Source organism: Dermacentor albipictus, chromosome 2 (genome assembly GCF_038994185.2).
Source record: "Dermacentor albipictus isolate Rhodes 1998 colony chromosome 2, USDA_Dalb.pri_finalv2, whole genome shotgun sequence".
Taxonomy (NCBI): Eukaryota; Metazoa; Arthropoda; class Arachnida; order Ixodida; family Ixodidae; genus Dermacentor; species Dermacentor albipictus.
Genome location: NC_091822.1, coordinates 172,129,242 through 172,156,431, shown reverse-complemented (window position 1 = coordinate 172,156,431; position 27,190 = coordinate 172,129,242). Strand labels below are relative to the sequence as shown.

Genomic DNA, 27,190 nt, shown 5'->3' with positions numbered 1-27,190 from the left:
GTCAGGCAAATGTTTGCCTTTAGCCGTGTCCCCTAAGACAATCTGTTCATTGTCTTAAATAAATCAATAAAGAAAGAAAGAAAGAAAGAAAGAAAGAATTTGTGGCACACTTTGGCTATGAATATTTTGAAACTGGCGTCTTCTTCATTATTTATTCTGAGTGGATATGCGTTTCCAACTCACCGGCTACAATTCATAAATTGCGATATTTGCCGTAAAGTAACTGTTTAGGAAGTTAACTAGGAAATTTTAAAAATCTTTTTTGAATATGTGCTTGAATTTCTTATGCAAGTAATGCCCGTCTGTTTGAATAATCCAGCTGGAGGACTAGCATTACGCTATCTATTGCAGATGATCTTGAAACATTCTGTAAAACTTCAAAATAATCACCAGGTATAAGGAAATAAACGTATTCATTTCTTAACGACTTCATTCTTGTTCTTCATTGTTTTCTGTTAGTAAATAGTTCTTCATGGTGAACAGGGCTACTTTATAGAGACTTCTTGTTTTGTAATACGCTTCTATGGCTGTTCTCTTTTCAGCGGCTATGCTGCATGCAATCGAATGTTTGGAAGAGGTAAACGCTGTGAGGTTAACGAGCGTCCGGTGTCTGAAAGGAGTCATGAGGTTTTAAATGCGTAAACATTTCTGTGTTTAAAAAACGAGAAAACTGTCCGTCTATCCTTCCTTCGCTTTGAAGATAGAGCCAGCCAGCTGTGGAAGACGACGACCACCAACGCGCGAGCAGTGGCATGAAAATCTGGAGATGGGCCAAGTTACGTTTCGGGGTAGGCCAACTTGTACTTTGGGGGCGGGCCAACCTAAATCTGGTGGTGGGCCAACTTGAAATTCGGGGACGAACCAACCTGAAATTTTGGGTCGGCCCAATGTTCAATTGAACGCTGCTGAACGCATCCTTCGATTTATGAGCAGTGCCTCGTGGGCAAGCGAGCGCGCTGGGACGCTTGGCGCGTTTTCATTGGCTCATGCCGAGGCGCAGCCAGATTGCAGGCGAGAGGCTGCGTGGACAAGGAACGCGCGCGTGACGCAGGCTTGCGTCAGCGACAGCGAGGGTGACGTGGCGTCGCGGCGATGCACGCGCCCCTCACGCAAAGCCTCGCGCGCTACTGCGGCAGCTGCTGGCGTTCGCTTTCGAGCGCTCTGCTCCGTCGGGGCACGCTCGAGGCTGGCGTTCCTGCTCAAATGGTACGATCAACTTTTTTTTATTCCTCTATGGTACGATTGCATTGAAGGGGTTGAATGCGGCGGGAAAAATCTGTCAAATTGTCGACTAAAGCATAAGCATTCTCTGCCACCGGAAGGGCCACGGGTAGACGGGTATAAGCTAGGAAAGGCGAGTGAGCAACACTAAGCAAAAACGAAGCCACAGCCGAGCCAAACAATGCTTACGCTTTAGTAGACAATTCCCAGAATTTCTGTAGTTTTTTTCTTTGCGCGATGAATTGATACGTTAGCACGCTTCCTGAAAGGCAGCTAGATTTTGTACGTATAGAGCTGCGCGGAGGGCGCGCAGGAACTGCCGACCGCTCTGTCGTATACGAGTGTCGCTCAGCGATGGAAATAACGTAGTTACTCCTCGCGCAAGAAGCGCACAGTTCAGCCTATTCATTAGCCCTTCGTAAGAATTCGCTTCGCGTGCGACGATCGCTTTTCTGCGTGGTCTTAACATGCTGGCTGTGCTGCCTAAAGGCACTCGGTTACCGCCTGCATCGTTACTTGAAGGGTCGTATAGCCGGCACAGCATGCGAAACTCGATTAGGCCCACGGCTGACTAATCTGGTGTCTTCCTTCGTCCAAACTACGCACCAGCAACGAAAGTGTCTCCACAGCAGAGAAGCTGATCCAATTTTCGCGACACCAAGGAAAATGAACGAAGAAAAAGCTGGTAAAGAGGCCCGTCCAGGCCTTGTATGGCGACTTCCACTTGGAACGTACACGCTATAGTCGCGCTAGCTACTGCACTTGGTTGACAGAGGCGGCCGTAAGCCTGATTTAACAGGCCTTGCTCGCGTTTACGACGTAACTGGAGGCCCACATAAATAAAGCTAAGCTCTTACGTGGAGGAGAAACCCTTGCTAGAGCAGTAACTGGCCGGCGACGCCTACTGACTCTGTCGTGCAATAAAACAAATGTGAGAAGATTTTATTACAGTCAGCGCTCGTGGACGGACACCACATCCTGCTGGCGACACGCTCGAGCTAACCAATTTTCTAACAGCATCACCCCCCCCCCCTCCCCCCTTGACACATAAAACGTGTCTAGAAAAGTGTGAGAAATATGTGCGGCGCGACGCGGTGCTTTGCGAAGCGGGAAATATAAAAATGGTACCAAGTATACAGATGAGATTGTGCCTGATGTTCACAGTATAGTCAATCATAGCCTGCAATAAATTTTTGTCCCTTGAATTTTCAGGTTATTAAAAGGAAGAGACGGAGTTGTGAACGCAACGTAATGGGTAAGGCATGGGCAATACAGCTAGAATTAGTGAAAAGGGAAGGTAAGCGCAATTGAGAACAGCACAGAACTGCAGGTTGTTTGACGAATTTTATAAACTTACAGGCATAGAATGGCGTCAGATGAGAAAAAACAGCGCATATTCGAAATCTGCAAAAAATGCATTTGTTTTGCAGTGGACGTAAAATAGGCTACTGCTGCGCCACTGCTGCTGCAGCCGATGCTGATAATCATGATGAATTTTAATTGAGACTTGATTTAGGGAACATCTGGTGATGTGCCCCGGTGACGCTGCAATAGAAGCTCAAGCAGATCAATTGCCAGTCTAGATTGCAAATTTAAGCCAGCTGTGTGCATGCCTAACAAACCGACCACCACAGCAGCCATTATCAAGACCACCAACTTAATATTGTTGGCAAAGGCCTTGTGCAAATCAGGTGCATTTTCGTGCAGTAATAATTAGTAGTATTACAATAATGCCTGGTGTTTGCTGTCACGCGTTGCCCTTCAGGTACGTGAATCAGTAGTCAATAGGGGAACGAATTCTCCCCTTAAGGATGAACGCAGATGAAACATGAGCAGGACACTGTGGTATAAAAGTTACAAAGATGCAATAAAGTGCCTCAGAAAGGCTGGCTTGCCTTTTGATAGGTGGATCTATCTTATTCAAAGGTCTACCTATCGAAACGCCGGCCAGCCTTCTTGAGGCACGTTATTATCTGTTTGTAACCTTCATACCACGAAGTGCAGCTCCATCTCTCGGCCCTCTTGATTATGTACAGGACAGTATGGTGAGCTCAACAAAGTTCATTTGCGAATAGAGGCAAGAGAACGAGAAAAATGAAACTGTAATGACCCGGCCACGATCATGAATCAAAGCACTAGGCTTGAGTAACATCATGAAGGACTGGTCTTGCTTATGATAGCATTCCGTAAGGGAATGTTTCTTCTTACTTATATTATTAGTATTTTTTCGAGTACACATTTTTATCCTGTATAGGCAATCCACAAAAAAGATAAGATGGTGTAGTTAGCGCCACCGCATCATCCTGGGTGCCGGGGCCAAAGCTAAATTTAACAGCTGGAAGTACTGCTTTACTTCCTTTTAAGCAAGTTGGGACTCTCGTGGGAGTCAATTAAGAATACACCTGCTGCTAGAGGAGTCATTACGTATACATATAGAACTGCATAAAAATGTGGTCGGTCTTCATGAAGCCGTAAATAGGTTTAAATACACTAACGATAAGTTGTAAATTAGCGCTGTCAACGTAAGCCTAACACATCTAGAACTGTCGTGGCTGATATGTAGAGAAGAACCACACTGACGTCAAAGAAAAATTTGTTCACTGTCGCTGGATGATGCAATTATGCGCTTATAGGCAGGAAGGAGTGGGTATCAAAACACGCAAAATGACACTTAAGTTGCATGTAAACCCAAATGGTATGCAAGAATGTGGTGGCATCTACCAGCGCTTTCTTTTGAAGAGAATTCGCCATCATGACCATCACCTTCTTTTTCTTCTTCACCACCACTACCTTCCACTTTACAGTCACTACAATAGATGTGCGAATTGCCAAACTCTAATTTGCGGTGCTTGACTTATGTTAAATTCACGCAGCAAAGCAAATGGTGCATAGCGCCGACTAGAAAAGAGTAGTAGTCTTCTGTACAACCGACGTCCGGCCAATATGCAATCCACTTAAGCTGCGAGCCAACTTTTTATCCTCCTTCTTAGTGCGTCAAAGGTAAAGGAGGCAGCTTGATCTGGCATATATATATATATGGCCCTCATGATGCGGTCACTACAAAATGGACGGAAAAACCTCTAGATTGGAAGTTCAAACTGATGAGCATCGTTTCAACGTAAATATTACATCTTACGCATGCCTGATCTCACAGGATTAGCAGACAACCAAAACAAAGGGCCGTAAGAAAAGAGCAAGCTTAGCCGGCAAATTTCAATTTACTTCGTTTCTCGTGATCCACAAATCAATACGGAAACCTCACTAATGAACTGAAGTGAGTTAAGCTTACTAAAATAAGAAATATACAAACGCAAGTCCTGGGCAAAGTACAAAACGCAGTCGTATAAAGAAAGTTCTGGGCGACGGACAAAATCGCCTCGAGATTTCTTCATCTCGATCACCGAACGAAGACTGTCTCTTTGTATCCCCCACCACTCAGCTTTCTTTTGCAAGACAATCTGGGACTCAAGTCTTGGTCTCCTCAACGTTACTCCTTCCTCATTCTTTCTTTCCATTTTTCCTTTTAATTCGCTTGGCCAAGCGACTGATCCTCGCTTCTGTGTGCAAGTTCTGTCTAACGACGTCTTTCTCATCTACATCGCTTGTTTCGAAACCATGTTATTCTTGTCGCGCCAATACCATGCTTTATGTTATCAAAAGAAATTAAGTCCTAGTGTAACTAAAATAAAATAAAATGAGTAAGCTCTATTATCCGGCTCAACTAGTGGCTCGAGATAGAACTTGGCTACGTGGCTTGGCGGCGAAGCCCTTCGTTGATGGTGCAGATTCGCACCGCGCATCTGTCTTCAAAGATTTAATATGATAATTTCCGCTTATTTGTGCACGCTGTATAGCTGCCTCATGATAACTGCTTTCAAATTTTTTTATTTTTTTATTTACTTACTGATTGATTGATTGATTGATTGATTGATTGATTGATTGATTGATTGATTGATTGATTGATTGATTGATTGATTGATTGATTGATTGATTGATTGATTGATTGATTGATTGATTGTGCCCGGAATTTTGCTGCCGGCTCCACAATATTTGGCTGTCATATATAGGAGCATATATGAAATACATTAAATAATTCCCGGCCTAACTTACATAATTGTGAATAGGACTATACGTACTCCACTAGAATAAAACGCGAACTGGAAGAAACAGCGTACACAGAACCTCTTACGTTTAGTTCTTGGCATTATTTTGCCTGACAATTGTGTAACCTCCTTTGTGACTGTGCCCGTTACAAAGTGCTAAGAAAAGTGCCCGAGGCCGCGCTAGAAAAACTGTACAATCGCCCCTTTACAGAGGAAAAAGCTCTAGGACACTGGTCCAGACGGGCTTCGGCACTCAAGGCCTCAAGGGCTTTGCTGAAGTTTTTAAGGACATGCGAATTGTGCGACCGCCTTTGAATATTGTAGCGCGTAGTATCGCGCTACTGTGTGAATTTTCTGGTTTCGATTTCTTTTCCTCTCCTTCTTCTCTTCTCCTTTTATTCCCTTTACCCCTTTCCCCAGCACAGGGTAGCCAGCCGGTACTTACACTGGCTAACCTCCCTGTGTTTCCTCCCCTTTGTCTCCTCTCCTGCTTAGTCACGCATACAGTGGCGAATGCGAAAAGGGAAACGCGCCTTATAATTTTCTTTTCTCACATTCATGTTTCATAAGCCCGTGATACCGTAGGTACAGCACATAATTTTTCTGAGACGTTGACCTATATCTTTTGAAATTTGCAGGGCTTCAATTACGTCTGGTGGCCGTACGCACATACGCGTTCAACACAAAACTTCAATGACCAGCTATTAGGGTGCCTGAGGTAAACAATTTCCCCGTACTAAAACACTCTATGCAGAGCTCTGTAAAAGCTCTGGATGTTTAAACGCCCTTCCCGCATGCGTACGCGGATCACCAAAGCGCGCAATCCAGTATTCGCGGGCGTTCCCCCCATCCAACCACGAAAGTCGGAAACCGCCCCGACTCTGCATCAGCGAGAGCCGTGCGATCCTAGTCAACTTTCCTAGACAGTCGTGGATAGTGTCCGAGTCATTGTATTTTGCCAGAACCATTCTTTCTCGGTTTCGGAATGATGGTGGTTTAGGAACAATAGGTGGTCGTCCTGTGGCACTCAGAATAACGGCGCTCGTCAGCGAGAAATTCAAATGACTGGATCCGCCAAAAAATACCCTCCGTTCATCTTCGGCACGTGGCCGGCGTTTCCACGTAGGTGTGTACAATACACGCGAATAGAAAACTCCATTAGCGCTTCTACATTTATTGTACATGTTGTTGGCCGGCGTCTCCTGACCTAATTGTGCCGGCTTCGCAGGGTTGACGAACACATGCGACTCGGAGCGGCGCAAGTTATGTGCAGGCAGTGAAAAGCTGGGAATGCGCAGTACTGCTCACCTGTTTTTTTTTTTTCGAAGCTCATTTTTGGAGGAACCTTTTGGGAATGAGTTGCAAGTGTACATCAGAAAGGAACGAGTGAAATGGCATGCAAAGTATGACCACAATGTGTTCACTCCCACTGAGCAGGTTGTTATTTTTGTCAGCAACCTTTAGGGCACCTCGAGCCCCTACTATCACGAGCCCCGTAATGGTTTCAAAATTTCAATCAACGTACTTTTCATCTTTTGATAGCGACTTCATCCCGTCCGTTCCTGCTACAGCACAGTAAAACATTTTACACATTTAAGAATGCTCGTGTGTCCCATAGCTACAACCCCTACCATTCGCTAATAAGATAAATTACTGTGCGCCACAGCCAGCTCTAAATGTACATGTGATGACAGAAGCTATAGTTTGAGAACTGTGTAATAATTATGACCACCGGGTCGGCACCAAAATATCTGACACGAAATCCTGACAGTGATAGCTTGCGAAATTAATTTCAAGAAGCTTTCCTGTCGTTTGCCGCAACCATCATCGGGTATACTTGCCACGGAAAAGTCGTCAAAGAATAAAACCTCATTAGCCTCATTCGATCCTGCTTTATATGCGTAAGGGTGTCAGCCATGGGCCAAGCCAGCATTCTAAAGGTAGCAAAAAAAAAACATTTCACCGTGAACGTCTTTGACCCCAACAAAAAAAAAATGATCGTTGCTGGAGAAGAATAATCCGTAGGTTTCGTGACGAAACTTCAGCCGACCGGAACTTTAAGTATGCTGTTAACATAAGAACATAAAAAGAACTAACTATCGCAAAAGAACAGGGCCAAGGTACCGTTCTCCTAACAAGCCCACGGATGTTGAGCCACACCAGACCTCTCATCCACCCAGAAAAAGAATTGAGGAAACCTCAACAGTAGGAGCTGCAGCCTTTAGTAATTCTCTCGGGATAAACATGACAACGCTGCTAGAATCCGCAGACGATGATGTTGAGCGCGGCGAACCAGTACTCACGCGAGCTTTTCACGTTTAGTGATTTCGGGGAGCACGTATAGCGAAGGCCGCGCAAGGTCGCGCGGCTATCGACCGGCGTCGGCAACAATACCGAACCTGGGCCACATCAGAGTCTATACTTGACCGTGCACTCAATGGGGGCTTTTTCTGCGGCCAGACGAGGAGTCTCGAAACACGAAAGCTCATTTTGCTTTGCTCCTAACGACGTCTAGGGAAACGTACGTGACTGCGCAATCGCTTGCCTGAACGCCCATACCACGCAAGCCATGGAACGCAATAGAATAGGGGAGTTCCTTGGCTTCCTTTGGTATAGTGGACTTCATCAATTGTGCAGACTGCAGTCGCGTGCAATCATTTCGGCCGAGTGTCTATACCAGGTGCGTGGCACGGAAACTCTTTCCGTAATATTTGTGCGCGCGGCCTATCTTGTATGCACCCGTACTCGGTGGAAACCCTCCTCGCCAAAGCCTTTCCCGTTGCTCATGGCGTCGATTGAATGCGCAATAAAAGGAAAGAAGGAAATGATCAGTAGAAAGAGGCTCTGTGGAGGCGCTCGCACCGGGGTCTGAATGCCGTATACAAGAGGCACGAAGGCACGAAACATTGTCCCGCAGAATCCAACCTCTGCCTTAGCGTTAGGCTACATACCTATAACCCTGTTTTGAAAGGGTTTCGCGTATACCCAATCTAAAAGAACGTTTCGCGAAAGACATCCAGTGTGATACTTCGTTTTCTTCTCCCGACCTATTACTTTTACGGGAAAACACGCCAATATTCACATCTTATCTGATCTAGCTTGTTTCTTTGCTTACTTGCTTGTTTGCGTGCTTGCTTGCGTAATTGTGTTAGTTTGTTTCATAGACAAGTCGCACGCGACCTTCACAGTACCACGGTTCTAGCAGCCTTGCAGTTACTTTATGTAGCTATCAACAGTGGTATACATAATTACACGGTCGTCTCTGTCAAAATATGCTTTTGCGTCTAGGCAAAATGAGTTGATAACTCTAACAGTTATGAGATTTTATCCAGTGCCTTAAACCTAACTTAAATTGACTGCAATTTCTGAACATGCTGCTTCAGATACGTCTCCACCTCCAAAAGGTATCACGAAACACGTATTCCCCATTTTTCTCACAATCCCTGACATGCACAAAAAGTCTGATATGGCTGTTTGGCAATATTTCAATTGGCTCAGTCTCACTTGTTCGAAAAGTTTCCAGACTATCTTCAAGTTTTCACGGATGCATCTGTACACAACGACGGTCAAGGCGCCTCTGCAGCTTTTTACTGCCCTTCAACAGAAGTACGACGTATATTTCAAATACCTCATCCAACTTCGTCAACAACTGCGGAACTAGCAGCGATTAATGTTGCACTGAAATACGTGCAAGAGGAGTTAATTACATCGAAGGTTGTCATCTTTACGGACTCCCGTGCTGCCCTTAGCAGGTTACAACGCAGTGAGCTTGATTGTCCACTTGTGCGCAGCATTAATGACTCTGCGAGCAAAATTACATCACGTGGGGTATGTCTCGTTGCTCAATGGATACCTTCACACGTAGGAATCGCCGGAAGTGAAGAGGCTGATCGGCTCGCTTCAAGTTGCGTTCATAACAACTGTGACTGCCCAGAAATTTCGTGCAAGCTTGATGACGCTCGTCTGTTGATTCGTCGCCACCTACTCAAGCAGCATCCAGATCAGCGCGTCGCAAATGGAACGTTCCCGCCCCGTGTTCGTGGTCGAGGCTTGCCTCGTCGCGCTAGAGCACAACTGCTCAAGCTGAGGGTTGGTTGCGTGAACGTGCACGAACGTTTATACAAACAATCGCGTGCGGAAAGTCCATTGTGTACGTCTTGTGGCTGTTACGAGACACTTCAGCACCTTATACTTGAGTGTCCCGCTTTCAGTGCCCAGCGCATGTCACTAGTGAGAAACTATCATCTCCTTGGTCTGCGGTGTGCGACACTCGAGGAATGTTTATACCCCAGTGGCTGTGCATCTAAACGTGATCAGGCCCATCGCGCCCTACTAACCTTTATAGACCTAACTAATTTAGGTTCACGTTTGTAGCATGAACCTTCGACATTCTGTTGTAGCGTGACCTTTAGTGACCGGCCCTACTGTGTGTGGTCAGTACTGTACCCTAACGCTTCTTCCTTCGAAGATGGGAGGTGGCACGTTCAAACACCTTGTAGTGTATATTGTGAACCGGTGATTACGTGCAGGTGATTACGTGAAACGGTGATTACGTGCAGCTTCACTTGGCGTCTCATCGTGGAGGACACAATCAGCCGCATAGCGAACTAGCCATGGACGTGGTTGATAATTGTGGAGGCTGTTCGACGCGGCGTCACTTTAATTCCGGCTGCAGAGTTCTACTCTAGTCTTTAGATTTGTCCTGTTGCAGTGTTCTACTTTGGTCTTTAGATTTGTCCTGTTGCTCTCCTTTCCTTTTTCCTTTTTCCTCCTTTCCTTCCTATCTTCCATTTCTGTGTTGCTGTCGCCTCCCTTCAGAAGAGTAGGCAGGCGTTGTGCCCCTTCCGGTGGCAGTTGCCAGCCTGCTCCTCGTTTTCCCTTTCCTGTTACCTGTGTATATGTGTATATGTGTGCAAAACAAATAATAATAATAATAATGACTGCAATGTAACTGTAAATGGGATCGTTTTCTAGCTGCCCAGTAAAGTAAATGTCATGGCATATTTAGTGAACACAATAGTTTGCGGGCACTCTTCCGGTCACTTAGAGCAGGGCAGTTAGGAAGCGGACGCGCTAACCACTGCGTTAATGAGCAGTTCTAGTGCTTGCTAGATTGTGCGGCGTCATGCGCCGCAAACATAATCTGAGAGATGTGGCGTTTGTGCATCAATTTCGGGACCCGCGACGTACAATGCTGCAAAAGAGGAGGATGACTTTCTGTGACATGACAACACAAATGATAGTAGAAAGACCAAGACAAGAGATTGATTGTTGTTTATGAGTATTTCTTTCCCTTTCGGGTTGTTTACTAATGGTTAAAAAAACTGACAAGGCCAAGTTTCAACTTTTTTTTATTGGATACTGCCAGCCTGGATGCCAGACTCTTGCAGGCTTCGGTTGTACAGGCAAACAAAATACAGCAGTAGTATCCAAGTACGAACAGACTTCTGACACAAAAAGCATATCACAATGATCATAAACTTAGGGACAGTATACAATGTGTAAAATAATGGCAATGAAGAGATGCAGTTGCACAGGACACACGCAGTATGGAAATGAAGGAATGTGGAACAAATCGGTTTATCACAGTTTGGGAATGCATGCATGATGATTAACATTCGACACCGTTGAGATTAAGGACGTCGTTTATTTTTTCCGTGCTGCCTCCCACAAAGTTCACCTTAAAGGACATTGGTGGTCACTGAAATCACTTACAAAAACATGAGTGCGTTTATACTCGGACTTGCCAGACCATTGTTCATTAATGAAGAATGCATGGAATGTGTCAAGTAGCGAACACAAGTGCTGGACAGCTGTCTCTCTCTTTATCCTCGTTGCCTCATTTTGTATAATAAACTCGCATGCATTTTTTGGTAGGTCAAGCTATCAAACGAGTTCATCTCAACTTTCACGTAGTCAGCATTCCCGACCTAATTAATGCCTCAATTATGCCGATTGAAATTTAAGACTCGTCTTTCTCTGAACAGCAATCTTCCAAGGCTGCTAAACAATAAGTTATAAGGAGCATGACTAGTTTTTCAGAGATGTCATTTTGGCGTAAGACTGGCAGCTTAGATGTACAGTCGACCAAAAAAGTTTACGGACCATAGGGTCTCAGAAAATGCGAAATATACGAGCAGCCTTTAAGAACAGCCAGTAAAACCATACATCACAATGTTGTCCACATATACCAGTAAAGGCTGCAAATAGGAATACCAGGCTGCGTTTTGAGGCCGCGGAGATATTCAGACTGTCGTCAGATCTCTTGGTCCGTAAACTTTTTTGGTCGACTGTACTTCTAACATCACTCCACTCATGGTAATGTGCTTCAACAAAAGGTACAAAAACAAAGATGCATTACGAGCAGCTACGTCATCGTCAACACCCTGAATTGCCAGAAAAGGAAGTGGTCCCACATCTCGCGTCAAAGAAAGAACAAAAAAAAACACGGTAAGATGGATGGCGAAAACAATGCTAGAGAGCAGGTGATGTAACGGTTATGTTCGGAATGTCTGATGACTGGTGCCAACTATCCCGACAGAAAGTACCTTTACACAACCCGACTTTAGGCGAACAAGAATATTATACTGAACAACGGCGCGCTCAAGGTTAAACCGAGCGTTAGTTTCTGTGCAAGCTATTGCTTGATTTACGCGGACAAATCGTATCCATGGCTTTCCAGTTTGTCTGATGTCGTCTGTGAAGCCTAAAAAACGATCTGGAGAACGGTGTGAAAATTTTCTCTATCCATTTTCGCAATCAAAAGTGTGTACATCTCGAAGCCCGACTCAGCCTCTTATTCAGGGGTTACCGTTAGGGCGGGTTATAGTATTCCCAGGAACTTTACGATATTCACTGAAGTTGTCAGGCCTCCAACCTTCAGCACTCACACTTCCTAACCTGATTGGAAAATTTCAAGAGCCCTTTAGTAGCACAGTTCGACGCGCGCTTCCAATGACCATTAAAAAAGCAAAGGCCATGGAAACGTGAGCGCTTAAGTGGCTCCATTGTGCGCGCTCATGCAAGGAAGCCCTTCGAACTCACAAATTTGAATGATCTTTCATTTCAATGGTCCGTGAAATTCCGAGTGTGTCTGAGGTGCAAGGTTTATCCAGCGAGGCCGACTTCTTTTGAAGATGTTCACCTATGAATCCGGAAGGGCAAGTTTCGGTATATTCTTCCAAAATGAGCCAGCTGTGTGCCCATAACCGCGCTTTTACGACTAGGCACCGAACGGGCAAGGGCAAGGTCATCCTCGGCAGAGATGACTTTAAAACATTATTTCTCTGTTCTGATTTTGCTTTTTGTGTGTAGGATGGGTATATTTGTCTTCGGGGTGTGTGGGTATGTTACGCGGGAAAGGGGACCGCGTTGCGTTTCATATGCGCCGCAGAATAGGCGGCTCTAATGTAATCTATCCCCTAACTTGTCTACAGTAATTATTTAATAACAACCTCAGTAGTAGAACGGGCACCAAATCCTAACAGGCGAGGTGTCGTGTTTGCGTCTGCTCTGGCCTGTTGCACACAAGTTGCCTCTGAAGCGGACACAAAGATGACGTGCCGACGTTATTCACTGATTCACTGAGGGTGTAACTGTACCTCAAATAAACGTTTGTCCCCATACTGTGCACCAGTCATAGAGCAATGGTTGCCATTTGTCCAATAGTTGTCGAAGTGGCCCGTTGGCGGAAGTATATTTTCTGGGCTTTGTCGTCAACAAGGGTGCGCATGCTGTCAGGCAGCTCCTCATTTACAGTGAGCTACGTTAAAGAAAAAAAGTGCGTGCTGTATTTATTCCCATTTTCGTGATGCAGCTTAGAACCAAGGCTGCAATATTAAGTCGGCCGCGACGCCCTCGCAATTTTCGACATGCGGGAAACGTGCATATTTTAGCAAACGCTTTGGTTTAGCCGGCACGCCCGTTCGTGCCGGCTAAACCAAAGTCAAAAAACAAAAAAACAAGAAAAGAAATTGATGGAGGAAACAGCTGATATTTTTACACGATCGAACAACCAGGAAACCACGTAATGACGAACTCCAAATGAAATAGGTGAGTCAAGTGGTGACGTAGTTGCCCGATATCAAGCGTATATTTACAATTGTTTATGTACAAATCAAGAGCGCTGTTAAGATGTGAAGAAAGGCATAGAGTGATTGCTGATACACACAGCATGAACGCTTGTTCAGGAAAATATCTTGTGTGTTCCCTCTTTAAATACGTGGCGAAAGGAGGAATGTTCTAATTATGCTCACATTTGTTGAAGCTTACTGCAATTAATAGAAAAAAGTCAGGTTCTAGGAGCTCTTGGTTGAACAATTTGAAAATTTCCAACTGACATGACTGGGTTGACTTTAAGTACACATTTATACGACGGTCCTTGATTGTGTCATGTTATTGCTTTATCTGTAAAGCTCAGAGCATGCCTAACTGGACCACAATGTTGAAATTACGGAGCCGGGTGTTTCTTCTTTTAGTCCACATATAACTACGAGGTATCCAGAGAAAAGGTTAAGTAGCTTAGTGCGTTAATTGAAAAAACCGAAGCTGCAAAACATCGCAGTGAACGCGTACGTAGATACATAGAAACAACACGTCAACACCCCAGGAATCTGGCGGAATGGCACTGCCTTGATGTTTACAAAATAACGGTTATTCACCGTTCCTGAGCGCAAGAACAAAAAAGTTCTTGCGCACGCATTATATTCAGCTTCACTTGAAGCCGCTACGCACAACGCCGCAACGTATGACCAAAGAACGCTATTCACGCAAGTCATACCCCCGCAATGTTCCGTCGGAAAAGGCAAATTGCAGGAAAACTACACAAATGGACGCAAATGGTTTGACTGCTTTTTGTATAACGATAAAGTATTTCGTAGAACCACACTATCTGCGCGTTGCCTGCTAATGCAAGCATAGGGTGTTGGGTGCCGAGAATGGCAGGCTTTAACGACTTTACTACAGGTTGCTTATCTGAGCTTTTGGTGTGCTCTGCTAATTTAGAGTGCTATTTCTATGTTTTAGCTACACAACTGTGAGCACGAGATCTCTGTTTCTGGATTCCAAGGATCGTACGCTTCCTCAAATGAACGAGAAAGCAAGAATATACCTTAAATTTAATGTTATCGAAGGGAGACATTCAACAATGACTGTACCAAGAAATCTGCGCGCTCTTGAAATTTCTTTTGAAAGCTATGCTAGCGAGACTCCTGGAGAAAAAAAAGAACAGTAATAAGACGCAGGTAACAGTTAGGCAAATGGCTGTGACACGACGGCAAGGTATACACACCTGCATTTTTGTTTGAACTTGACTTCACAACACTTACAACTCTGTCATTCATCTACGCGGATCGGTAAGCAACAAGTCTCTTCACAACGGTCAACATGAGATCGACGACGGTTCACCTCACACACGTCGTACCTTGACGGCGACTCACTACACAAAGTATACAAAGTTTTAAAACCTGTCCGTCGACGTATCACAGTTTACGAAATGCAGCTGGAACTCGAGGTGCACTGCAGACGTGTGCCGCAGCGCTGGTGGCGAAATCTTGCCAAGCTTAGGTGAATTAGAGCGCGCAGATCTATAACTGCAGCTACTGCAAAGGTGTACACGCAGCACCGGACACTAGCCGTTGATGAGCTAGTGTCTGGTGTGTCTAGTGTCTGGGCTAGTGTATGTGTCTGGAGGTAATTAGGAGTATTTTTGTTTTACTCCCTTCTGCGAGAGCAATGACGCAACGAAGTAACTGAAGTTCTGTACGTTTTCTCGTAAAGCTTCAAGTACAGTTACTTATTTGTGTAACGATACATGTTTAATATTATCCGTACTAGAATTTAATAAGATAGAATTCGTACTGTCTTCCGTGGCTTCCCGGACGCGTGTTAAGATTTTGGGAAGTAAACGTGCTCTTGTGCTGCATTCGTTCGGTGTTTAGCGGTGCTTTTTGTCACCTCATTTTGCTTGCCGTGCGACGACGAGTTACCGGTGCTGAGTAAAGGCGCTAACATTTTCTATAAAATCACGTCCTTGAAAAAAGATTAGACATATAAATAAGCCCAGACACCTTTCTTTCTAGCGCGTTGTGGCTGAAGAAAGCCTCAGGAGGTGGCGCTACCGGCGCTGCTGCTGCTGCTGCCGTCGGCATCCACGGTGTTCCGACATTCCGTGAGCTGCGACACGTTTCACGGACAGGCGGAAGCTCACCACTAAAAAGCGACCTCACTTGGCGGCGCCGAACGATACTTTGCACCACACCGAAATGAAAGACGCGTACATGCAATGGATTGGACCAGGGCTGCGCGAATACAAAGGCGGTTCGTGTGGTGCTCCCCGAGGAGAGAGGCTGCGTAGGCCCCCTCAGCTCCTGACGAAGCAACCGTGGATCGAGGTACAGGCGCGCACGTGAGGGGGCACTTGGGCCCGCGCAAGTTCAGTCAGCGTCTTGGCATCCAGCACCAAGAGGAAGTCCGGCTTGCTGTAGTCTGTGTCGTTCACGACCGACAGAAGGACGCCTGCGGGGCGGGTTATAGGGAATAGAAGCGGGTGAAAAAGAAAAAAAAAACGAAAGACAAGCATTAGTCAAAGAACCAGACAGAGGAAGAACCTGCAATCGAAAGCGTTTCTAGAAGACCCGTGGGACAGTTACCGTTGGAGCCTGTCCTACATTTGTATGTACACACACACACACACACACACACACACACACACACACACACACACACACACACACACACACATATATATATATATATATATATATATATATATATATATATATATATATATATATATATATGTATATATATAGACACGTGCGTAGGATGAAAATGTTGATCAGGCCTAGTATCGTTCCTTACAGCGCGAGCCTTCTCGCATACAAGAGTAGGAGGAGATCGCGGCAAGGCCTCGAGTGGTCCAATCGAGCAGCCACCACTGTCCTGTAATATACTCGTGTCCCGCTATAAATGCGCCCTCTACTGCGTTAAGCTGGTGTTAGCAGTTTTGCCGTCTTAGTCATGACGTCATCACCACGCAGTCTTTGTCGTGCCGTCATTGTCGTTGCCGTCATTCTGTTGCCGTTTTGCCATTTTTGTTAAACCATTAAGTTCGAGCCGTTCGTCTTCGCGCCACCTGCGTCACCGTGTCTCTGTAGTGACCATTCTGCCATCTTCATCATGCTGCTCTGTCAAACAATCGGCGATATACCGTTGTCTTCATTCCTTCGTCGTCACATGGTCACTGTGAAACCATGAATACTTTTTCTTTAGCGCAAAACAACAGGCACAAGAAAGACGACCAGGACAAGGCGCTACTCTCAACTGACATAATTTTATTGCGTCACTCCTTTATAGACAGCTGAAACTAGGGGAACATGCGCAGTGAGCACCATGTGGTGGAGCCACCAACGTCCGATCACAAGAGCGCACTCATACGACAGAATCCAAGAATGAGTGCCTGTTGAGTGTCTGTTGTTTTGCGCAAAAAAAAGTATTCATGGATTCGCACCAACTAGCCCGCCAACGCATTGCGCTGAACTGTGAAACCGTCGTCACCGCTCCATCATCGTCATCACGGTAGTGTCACTCCATTGAATACACGCCATCATCGTCATGATGCCGTCATCGTACGGTCGTCGTTTTACCGCCATTTCCGCCATCGTCATTCCATCTTCTTTATGCCATCATCGTTGCGCGGCCTCCCCCTCTGTCACGCACTCGTCATTCTGCTGTCGCTAGGCCGTCTTCATCATGCCACCGCCATCACACGGTCGTCGTCACCCTTTGCCGTCGTTATCATTCCAGGGTCGTCGCGATGTCGTCTTCACACCAGCATCGCAGCGCCTTCGCTGCTTTGGCTCCATTCCATCGTCATAGTGTCGTCTTAGTCTAGACGACGTCCTCTATACATCGTCACCACCGTCGTCCTGTGGTTAGTTACACACACACTCGCATCACACACAACTAGACATCGCACCAGCTTTACACCAGCTATCTATCACTTGACATGGACAACCGTCCCCCGATGGTCACTGTAGATTTTTGTTTCCTTCAGCAGCCGTCGCGCCGTATAATGGATGTTCCGTTGTTAAGGTCATGAATATATTTAGTGGTATTTCTCCTGACTCACGCATCTGATGGAACAGAGAACTGAAATTTTCACCATGTCGGCGATACCTCAAACTGCCACTTAGGACTAAATGGTTCGCTTGCAGGGGCACAAGGAGAGAATATTTACTGAGCAGCGCGCGGTGACGCTAAGTAAGCGCTCATCCTGCATGTATGAGTGAAGTTGCTCGGTCACGCGAAAGGGCACATTGCAATCAAGCTGCTTAGCACAGCCATTCACTCGAGGCTACTTAGTCTGCGTCCTCCTTTACCTATTTCTAATCCATGTAAGCAGTGGCAAACACGTCAATCATGGACACATGCGCACATGCATACATTTATTCACTCACTTGTCAAAGGTGACTCAAAAGAATATCGTCGGCACGAAATATACCAAATATAAAAATAAAAAAATATAAAAAGCTCGTAAGTAAATAATCAAAAATAGTTTTTATACTGTTGACAATAAAACAAATTCGCTGAGTTTTAACTCTTGCAAAGCTAGTATCACGAGCGAAAGGTTTGTTTGGCTTGGTTTTGCAAACACTATGCGCAGTGTTTCACTAAAGTTAGGCCACAGTCTTTCCCAGACGTTAAGCACGCTGCCGAATGGGTTGTCCGCGATATCGCAGTGAAGCCTAACCATCGCAGTCGAGCTGGTCGCCAGCCGAAGGAGGTGGTTCGTCAAACGTTCGTTGTGGGTGCCGTTGCTTGTACCCACGGCTTCGCCAATCTGTTCGTGTTGCTGAACGACGGCAGCAGTTGCACTAGCTTCAATATTGGCACGCTTCCGCGTTTGGTATGCTTCTCTGTAACGTGCTAACCTGGCCTCCCTTTGCTCCTGTGTGCCAGCAGGCAAATTTGCCTTCACTTGAGATTTCCTGGCCTGCCTTCTAGATACATCTACTGAAGAATTGGATTCAGCCTGTCGCTTGCGCTGAAGCGCACGCACGCATGGCCCAGCCGGCGCACCATACACGGCGAGACTGAGTGAGCAAGCGCTGGCGAAGCAGCCGTTAAACCCTCGCCTAGTCACGTGGTGCCGCAGAGGCGAAACCGAGAGGGCGCAGCTGCGACTTTGTCACGCACCGCAACTTTGTGCCGCAGCTGCGACGTCACACCTGCCACACCGGTGCTCCGGTGGCTCAAGGTCATTGCGACACGATGAATGACCTTGCGAGACATGGCGTAGGAGAACTTTCGCTCTAAAAATGACACACAAGGTTTTTGGAAGACCACACACTGAACCAAATTTTTTTAGCTCCTTGTTAAACAGGTTGATATTCGCCGGATTCAGTTTCCTTTCTTTTTTTCTTTGCTTAATTCGAACAAGCCACCCACTTTAACCTACGTAAAATTATCTGTAAGCCCGCAAAAAGGGCGTGGCATTTGCTAGGGGTCTTTTGGCACTGTAGGTTCTGGTGTTGCAACGCTGCTCATGTGATGGACACAAGTGTGCTTACCGTCATCTTCGTCCACTCCTTCGGGGTTCGCGATGAAGACGGCTTCGCTGGGGAACTGCGTATCCGACTCTCGCCAGAGTTGCATTTCCCGCCTCTCGATGTCAAGCTTGCAGATCTGTATAGGCATCGTTCAGACAGCCGATAAGAGGTGGTATAGAAGGACAAGTACGTGCGGGAAAACACGAACAATCTAGATTCTGAGTGTAATGCGCTGAAGTAGTGAACACAACTACTTATAAAGTGCAATATTCTGATTTTGTCGTCGAGGCGTTACACACTACGAAATATGTTTAATCGCTGTACCTTTTTGCGTCTACTGACAACTATTGAGAACTATGGTATCTTTGGTTATCAGCATTCCGGCGTACTTTTGCCTTTGCTGATAGCTACAGGAGCTGCCATTGCAGTACTGAATTTTCAAACCTCACATGCTTTGGGAAGGACACAATTGCTAGCCTGCTTCTGTTTCCGTGTGTACATGAGTGCCATGTATATTTGCCTGCGTGAGCAAATAATTGTGCGATCCGATGCATATGTTGGCCTGCCAAGTATGCCAGGCTAGCCCGCCTTAAGCAACACCACCACGAGCACCACCATGTTGGAATCTATTTGAAGCAAAGCTTATATCAAGCGGTTAATTAACTGCTCCAAAGCTAACTGGGATCCGTACGGCGGTCTTTATATACATCCTATGTGATATGTAATCTCTTGCAATGTTTGTGTTTATGCACGTGCAGCACAGGTACCGACCTCAATGTCACGCAACGTTTATGTTCATGCATTGCACCATTCACGAGCTTTGCCCTAATGCAGACAGCCGTTGATGAGAATGCACCCTGTGATACGACGACGCAGTGGTGTCATGAGAACGAAGTTGATGTTGGATGTTTGTCGAGGAGAGGGAAGTGAGAAAAGTATACGCAGAAAGAAGTATTACTCGAATGACAGTAGTAAGGAGATGACTGCTCTTCGCTTGTTTCCTTCCTGCGTCCGAGGCCTAATGGAGACTGGAGTCGGCACGCGATGTGCGACGTGACACAAGCGCTAATTGTGTCAACGAGCTACTTGATGTTGGTACGAGAAAAGTACACGTACCACTGCAGCCTAATGTTTACAGTATAAGGCTGCTGTTCTGGGAGACCGAGGTTCGATGCTACCGTCGGACACGTCATTCTTTTTTTTTCTCTCTCTGTGTTTGAGTTATTCGGCTAGCCAGCCCCGGCAGCTACGGTCACAGAATTCCGGTAGGACTTGCAAATAAGACTTCGCTTTAATAAGAGAAAAATTAGGGGGACAATAAAACATTCTGGGAGTCAACTTCCGATACAGCATGGTAGGTTACGGGAGACGATTGGGAAGCTCCGAATTTCGGCGAACTGAGTTTCTTTAACGTGCACCTAAATCTACATGGCCGCGAGCTTTGTATTGCCGTCATCAAAATTCAGCTGCCGCGAACAGTAATTGAACCCACGACCTTTTGCTCAACAGCAGAACGCGAAAGCCAGTGAGCTACCGCGACGGCTATGCTTCGAGTAATTGCGCCTCGATGTAAGATCTATCATCTGCAATGTGTCATGGTGTAATTGCAAACGTAGAATATAATTACCTTCAGCCACATTACGCCAGTTGAAACGAGAAAAAAAAACTCTTTCAGAGAAATGACGAAGGACGTGTATATTTTGCCACTGCCGGAGGCGGCATTGAACCAATTTTTATTTTGGAAACCGATCGGTGGCCAGAATATAACGAAACCGCTGGTTCCGTCGAACGGAAAGAGAGCGCATCGATTTGTTGAGCTTACCGCATTCCGGCACTCGCCTAGCCGCTCGAAGTTTCCACTGCCGTAGGTGTAGCGGTAGGGTTTCCCTTGGTATTCCGGGTTTATGGTCGGTAAGTCGTACCCTGCAAATCGGTAGAATACGCTTCAGTGCACTCATCTTAGAATTCAGGGCACGGTGCATATTCTTCAGTGCAATCGTGTGGGTTGTAAGAAGTAGAACATTTTTCTTTAGCAATTGGGAACGCATGGAGTTGGGCCCACGTGCCGAAAGACTTATTCGATTGATTGATTGATTGATTGATTGATTGATTGATTGATTGATTGATTGATTGATTGATTGATTGATTGATTGATTGATTGATTGATTGATTGATATATCTGTTCCTTTGTTCATTCATTTATCACTCAACCGTTGTTGCGCAGTACAAGAAATTCAACAAGCATGAGAACCAAGAAGATAGCGCATAACTGCGAGTGCTAATGGTCTGTCTGCCAATCCTTGTAACCCAACGCATTCATCTAAAATATTTGGCCGCAGCACAGATGCTGTCCCAGCTAAAGTTAGCCAAGCTGTTCAAAGAACAAAGAAAGTGCTTTTAAATAGCGCAGTTCTAGGTGCAAATTTGACACGTACGGCGTTCCGTCGTTTGACCTTTGACGACTGAACACCATGGATCTTGTAATTGTATCTTGCACCATGTTTTTTTTTACATCATCTTCTGCGTTGCGCAGCTTGGCTAATGTTATCCGGGACACACCGTATATTACTGCCCTACCTCGTTCTCAAGTTTGTTCAACTTCTTGCACTGAGCTTCACTGCTGAGCGGCTGATAGTATCAGCTGCACATAAGCACGAGAATACATGGTTTATTATTCGTGTTTCTGCTTGTAGCAATCTTTTTTCCCGAATGTTAGAGCTCTGCACTGTCTTTTTTAATTCTTCTCAATGCTCTAAAGGTCCAAGCAGAACGGTGTTCCATAAACTATTTTAATTTAATTGCAGGCTCGCAATTGCTTCTACGTATATGTAAACTAGAATGTGAATAAAGAGGGCCTTAGTTCAGTCGTTGACTATGCACCGCCGATATTTACAGCAATTTACTAAAAACATTGCGTGCCATAAGTGCAACCTTCTCAGTTAAACAAACATAAATATTGACATATATTGCCATATTCAGTATTCCTGCATTCTGAGCTTTCGATCAATAAGGTCTGACCGTACAATCTGGTATACCCAGCTGTTTAGCTCAGATGGTAGAGCGGCTGTCCTGGAATGGCATTGGTGCCGGGATCGAATCTCCAGACCAGGACGATTTTTATAAAACTGCGAAGCTTGCTTTCTGTTTAAAACCCGCATGGGTTTCTTTTATAGCGTCGTGTTATTGTCAGGTGGATGGCACTTTTTTCCTTCTTGACATAAATAGTGCTTGTCGCCTGCAACAGGCTCCCGGATGTAAAGAAGTAAAGCGCAAACAACGTTATTTTTTCTTGTCCCTCGTGTGTTTGATATTTCGGGCAGATTTCGCGTCGTATGCTGGAAAAGATTACAGTACGCAAGGCCTTTGCACACGCGTGGAGAGCGGGACTATGTGCCTACCTTTACATCCCATCTCCTCGTGGGTGAGCCAGAGGGTGCTGTTGTCCTGGCGATAGGCGCGAGCCTCGGTGTATTTGAGGCTCACCAGGTTTCCCTCCTTCGTGCTGTTCACCTGCATTTTTTTGTTGTGGGAAAGGAGCAGGGGGAGAGAGAAACATATTTATATATAACTCTTATTATTTTCCAAGCGAAAACGAGGCATAGACGTTCCTATGACAAAAGGGTGATAAAAGGGGGAGTTTGGCTGTTTAAAATTTTTATGCCGATATATATGTCGTAACAACAGAGCCCTATAGACGGGAAAAATCAATAAATAATAATAACACGTGGTCACGTGACCACTAGACTAGCACATGCGGGTTTTAAACATCTCTAGATTTCTGTGCCGTTAACCATGCATCCGTCTAGGCAGCGCATAGCCAGCAATGTTTTTTTCTGTAGGAAGGGGGCAACATTTGTTCGGGGAACGTAAGGGGAAGGGGCAGATGGGGGTTGGGTAGGCCGCATACTAACACAAAAATTTCGGGGACACCAACCTCTTTTTAGGAGGCTCGTTTTCTTTCTTTCTTTCTTTCCTTTTTCTTCGCAATTTCAGGTTTTATTATGGTAGGCTTGCAAAAGCGTGATGCGGAAATCAAGCTGGCAAAGGCTAGAACTACACCCTTGAACTGGAATTGGCGGCCTTGAGTATTGTCGGATGCTCCCCTGTATGTCCATCGCAACTATGCAAAACTTGCGCGTACGATACAACTGCATAATCTGTCTAGAAGTGCTGCTTCACTGCACCTAAGATCAGCTAACAATTTTCTGACTCAAATGTGTTGTCGGGTAAAAACGCAGGCAAACAAAAACATAGGCAGAAGCGGCCCTTTTACAACATGAAACTAATTACGACTGTGAAGAAGCGAGGGAACTGAATAAATGCAAGTTCTAAATGAAACACAGTAATTCATCGTGATGATCTTCTCAAGCCTCACTGTTTATTGTGAATTGAGGAGACTCACCTAATTCATTTCCTTTTCATTTTATTTCGAACGTGGTAAGACGAGCAAGTCTGCTTTCAATTTTCTTTCGTGACCTTTCAGAAAAGTTGGAAGAAGCGCGCGTTTTTTTTTCTCCCTCTCTCCCATACTGTCGAAGTGCTCGATCAGCGGCCAGCCTCTTTTCTTTTCGCGACGGTCAGCAGTTTCTCTAACTCGAATAGTCTGCTACATAAAGGCTCACATTTTTTGTAGTGCCTTGTAAGCCTGTTTAGACTAATGAAAAAAATTCAAGAAAAGCTTTTTTTGTTTTGTTTTGTTTCCCTCAGAAATAGAAAAAGGTTTAATTTCACCGACTGCGCACCTTAGAAACGGGAATCACAAAGCGCCGGAAATGACCCTGGCAGTCCGGATCGAAATCTTCGGCCGCGGAGTTCCTAATCCTGTCCAGGTAATACCTGTAAGAAGCAAACAGAATTGTGCGCAGTCACAAAATTGAAGAAAAATATGAGTAAATGTAGGGAATGCAAAGAAAGCTCCAATTTAAAAGTGTCATTTCTATGACGAGTGTACACTACGTCTTATGCCTTGTCCAAAAAAGACAGTATTTCAAAAAAAAAAAACACTACAGGGAATACCGCTTGTTGTCAGGCGCCTCAACGCATGTCGTTGATGTCGTCGTTGTCGTCGTAGTCATCGTCGTAGTTGCAACTGTTGTTGTTAGTGGAGGTGGTGTTGTTCCCTTTAACATATGGCACGTACCCACGAAGGCGGATTGGCCAAGGGTTGCGAAGAAAACGTAACGTGAGTCCTTGCTTCCCGTTAATTTAGTGGCCTGTACTACAGCAGAAAGTTCCTTTCCACATATTTGTTCCCTTCCGGCTTCCTTTTGCTGCACTTCTTCCTGCTGCAAGCGCAGAGCCGTCGAGCGAACACTATTCTTATAAACCTCTATTCCGCTCGGCTCACATTACTCTCGCTGTGTCTTTACGATTTTTAACTGACAGGGCATCAGAAATAAAGCCTTACAATAAATTTAGTAGAGACACCTAAACGTAGCAGTTTCTTTCCCGAAAGCTTCTGTTTAGACGGATCGGGGTTGGCGATTGCCATAAAAATTGTTTCATTAGACATTGACATTCCTGGTTGCGGCATAAGTGAAAAAGTGCAATGAATAGTTTCATACTCGTGTACACAACATTCCGCAACATTACCGGCGCAGATGTGCATGAAACCTTTATTGGAATGGTGGATTCACCAATGTGCGCTAAGTGCGAGTGTGAAGAGACCATCAGTCACCTTCTGTGCCACTGTTCTCGCTTCGATAATCAACGTGAGACTCTCCAGTGTGCCTTAAATAGACTGGATGACAGGCCGTTTATGGAAGCGAAGATCTTGGGAGCCTGGCCTCACAGTTCATTGGCCCAGAAAGCAGTTCGAGCGCTTTTTCGCTACCTGAGGGCAACAGACTTGAGTGCCCGACTTTAGACATCCTACACCTAAGTTCTCTCTCTCCCTCTTTCGCTCCCAATTCCCCTCCCCACGTGTAGGGTAGCAAACTGGACTCAGTCTGGTTAACCTCCCTGCCTTTCCGTCTTCCCTTCTCTCTCTCTCTCTCTTTCACACTTGACACCAAACACGACCACACACCAAGGCTGCTGCTTACAGCGCGCAATCGGTTCCGGCGATATTGGAGCTGTTCACGTATACAGACTGCTTCCCTCTCGAGTCAAACCCCTGACTGGGGTCACATACCTGTCCAATATGGTGGCGTCTTCGTAGGCGATCATGTCGAACACGATGTGGCCGTCGTCTTCGTAAGTGTTCACCACGTGGAAGAAAAACAGGGGGTCCGTGACGAACCGCGTCCTCAAGACGGCGCCCGATGATCTGTCCACCACCACAAATTTGGTCTAGTTGCGTCGATGGCCACGAACAGATGTCAGTCCCATGCAAGACAGGTCGGGCACAGAGGTCATGGAGATCCACGTATAAAGTAGGGAGAGTGGTGACAAGAAAAGAACAGGGCGAAAAAAAAAAAACGTCTGTGACACCTCACTCGGCTCGCACTATGCCTTAAACTCAATTTACAGGAAGTCGCGCATTGTTGTCCCATCATGTCCGTTGAGTTCCGGCTATTTCGGGGGTGCGATGTTGTTGCTTTACGTTTGAGGCGCTCATAGATTCGCTCTGGTCATGCCACACAACTAGCCTCCGTAGAAGCGTGTGACGCGAAAGAAGAGTATTTAGAATATCAATACCCCTTTTATCAGTGGCTTGTAAATAAAATTCTGGATAAGCAGCTCGCGCAGCACCCCCACGTAAAAAAAACAAACAGCACCTAGTTTCTCCAACAGAAATAATCATAACTGCTCTGCACTTAGACTTGGTCGTGCTAATATACCACTGAGCGTTACGCTGTGATTGCAAATGGCAAAATTTATTGCTCTTTATAGCGCTCATGTCAGTGCACTGCCGATAATGCGCGTATTTCAAGTTCACATCTCGTGGACACTTTGTTACCATGCAAGTCTGTAGCAACGAACTTCGTAGCACACTGCGATGGTGGGAGGCAACCACTGTCGATTTGTTGAAGGTGGGGGCAAGGAGGGGGGGGGGTCAAAAAAACGACAGAAATAATTTAAAATGGAAAAGGAAGGGAGGTTGCCCTCTCAAACTTGCTGTTTTACACAGGAGAACGAACACGGGGAAGAAACTGAATGGCTAAAGTAAGACAATAATTATTAAGGAAAGGTGAAAGTTAACTGAGTAAACCGAGTAGTCTCTGTTGAGCAGGCTGTTTCCGCCTAACGACGTATATGCAACTTCTGAATTCTATTTCCTGTTATTGTCATAACGTTCAACTTCGTACTACTAATTTTATGGAACGAGTTGACAGCTTCGCTCATTTTCATTATATATGTTCAACCTCTTTATCTCCCTTACGCAATGCTTCATCTCGGAGCAGTTCAGCATCTTGAATAAACCGTGTTCACCTTCTCCTTGGGCGCCCAGTCGAGGCAGTCTTTGAAGGAGTAGCCCTTGATGCGCGATCCCACCAGGCGCATGGCGTTCACCAGGAGCGGCTGCTCGACGAATACCACGTAGTTGCGCGTCATGCCGAAGCTGTGGTAGTAGCTGAACGTCGTCTTCCAGCTCGATGGTATCTGGTACGCCACCGACGCCCGCTTCAGACCCGAACAGCCTACGCATGTCAGCACGCGTTTTTTTTATATTGTTCACTTCAATTCAGTACGCGCTGCTCGAAAACTTATAGTCTTCTAGCGCTACCTTAGAGTTAATCTAAATCGTAAGCCGCTATAATAGGTAACAAATTACAGCTAAAGCCCAGTGCGCGTGGTAGAACTGCTGTCGGCCGTAAATTTGATGTACACTGACCGTACTCACTTTGCTTGTATTCTTTAGGGCGTTTAATCGCCAACATCGCAGTTTTGCGCCGTAGTATAACGTAACTGAATCTCGGTATAGCTGACTACGAAGATTTCCACACAGTGCACAATACTGCAACGAATATTCTATATTTTCACTTATGTTTACCAACTACGGTACGAGTTCCACCCTACAGTCCGCGTTCACGTTTTGTAATTTTACTGAGCCCGTCATTTTCATCATCATCATCATTGTTGTCGGCACCCCTACATACATGTCATGTCCAGAGCAGGAACAACGCTTCTCTCAGCGATGTGTAATTGTTGCGGTCTTGTGTCAGTTTTCTCCACCTTATGTCAACCACCTTCACAGTCTCACCATAAAAGATAATTTCCCTACCCCCATTAATTACGTATCGCTTTGCTTAGCATCAATTTTGTGACCGTAATAAACCTCCGGTTATATTCTCCACACATTAGGCACATGAACTGCCCGACCCAACTTCACTTATTCCACTTAATCTGAAGTGTGACATCAACTACACCAGT

The 27,190-nt window shown here is 45.6% G+C and overlaps 2 protein-coding genes across 8 annotated transcripts in view; one reads left to right on the top strand and one right to left on the bottom strand.

Annotated features, from left to right (window-relative positions):
* LOC139056301 (uncharacterized) overlaps positions 1–27,190 on the top strand; it is a 447,952-nt gene that overhangs the window by 280,126 nt on the left and 140,636 nt on the right. The window lies entirely within an intron of this gene.
* The window catches only part of LOC135900880 (carotenoid-cleaving dioxygenase, mitochondrial-like), a 119,447-nt gene continuing 102,926 nt past the window's right edge, over positions 10,670–27,190 (bottom strand). Inside the window, exons 6-12 of the mRNA XM_065430474.1 lie at positions 26,249–26,457; positions 25,008–25,165; positions 23,617–23,710; positions 22,273–22,384; positions 20,697–20,797; positions 18,896–19,010; positions 10,670–15,839 (exon numbers count right to left, since the gene is read on the bottom strand). Of these exons, the coding sequence (XP_065286546.1) occupies positions 15,685–15,839; positions 18,896–19,010; positions 20,697–20,797; positions 22,273–22,384; positions 23,617–23,710; positions 25,008–25,165; positions 26,249–26,457 (944 nt within the window). The 3' untranslated portion in view covers positions 10,670–15,684. The remainder of the gene's footprint in view (positions 15,840–18,895; positions 19,011–20,696; positions 20,798–22,272; positions 22,385–23,616; positions 23,711–25,007; positions 25,166–26,248; positions 26,458–27,190) is intronic.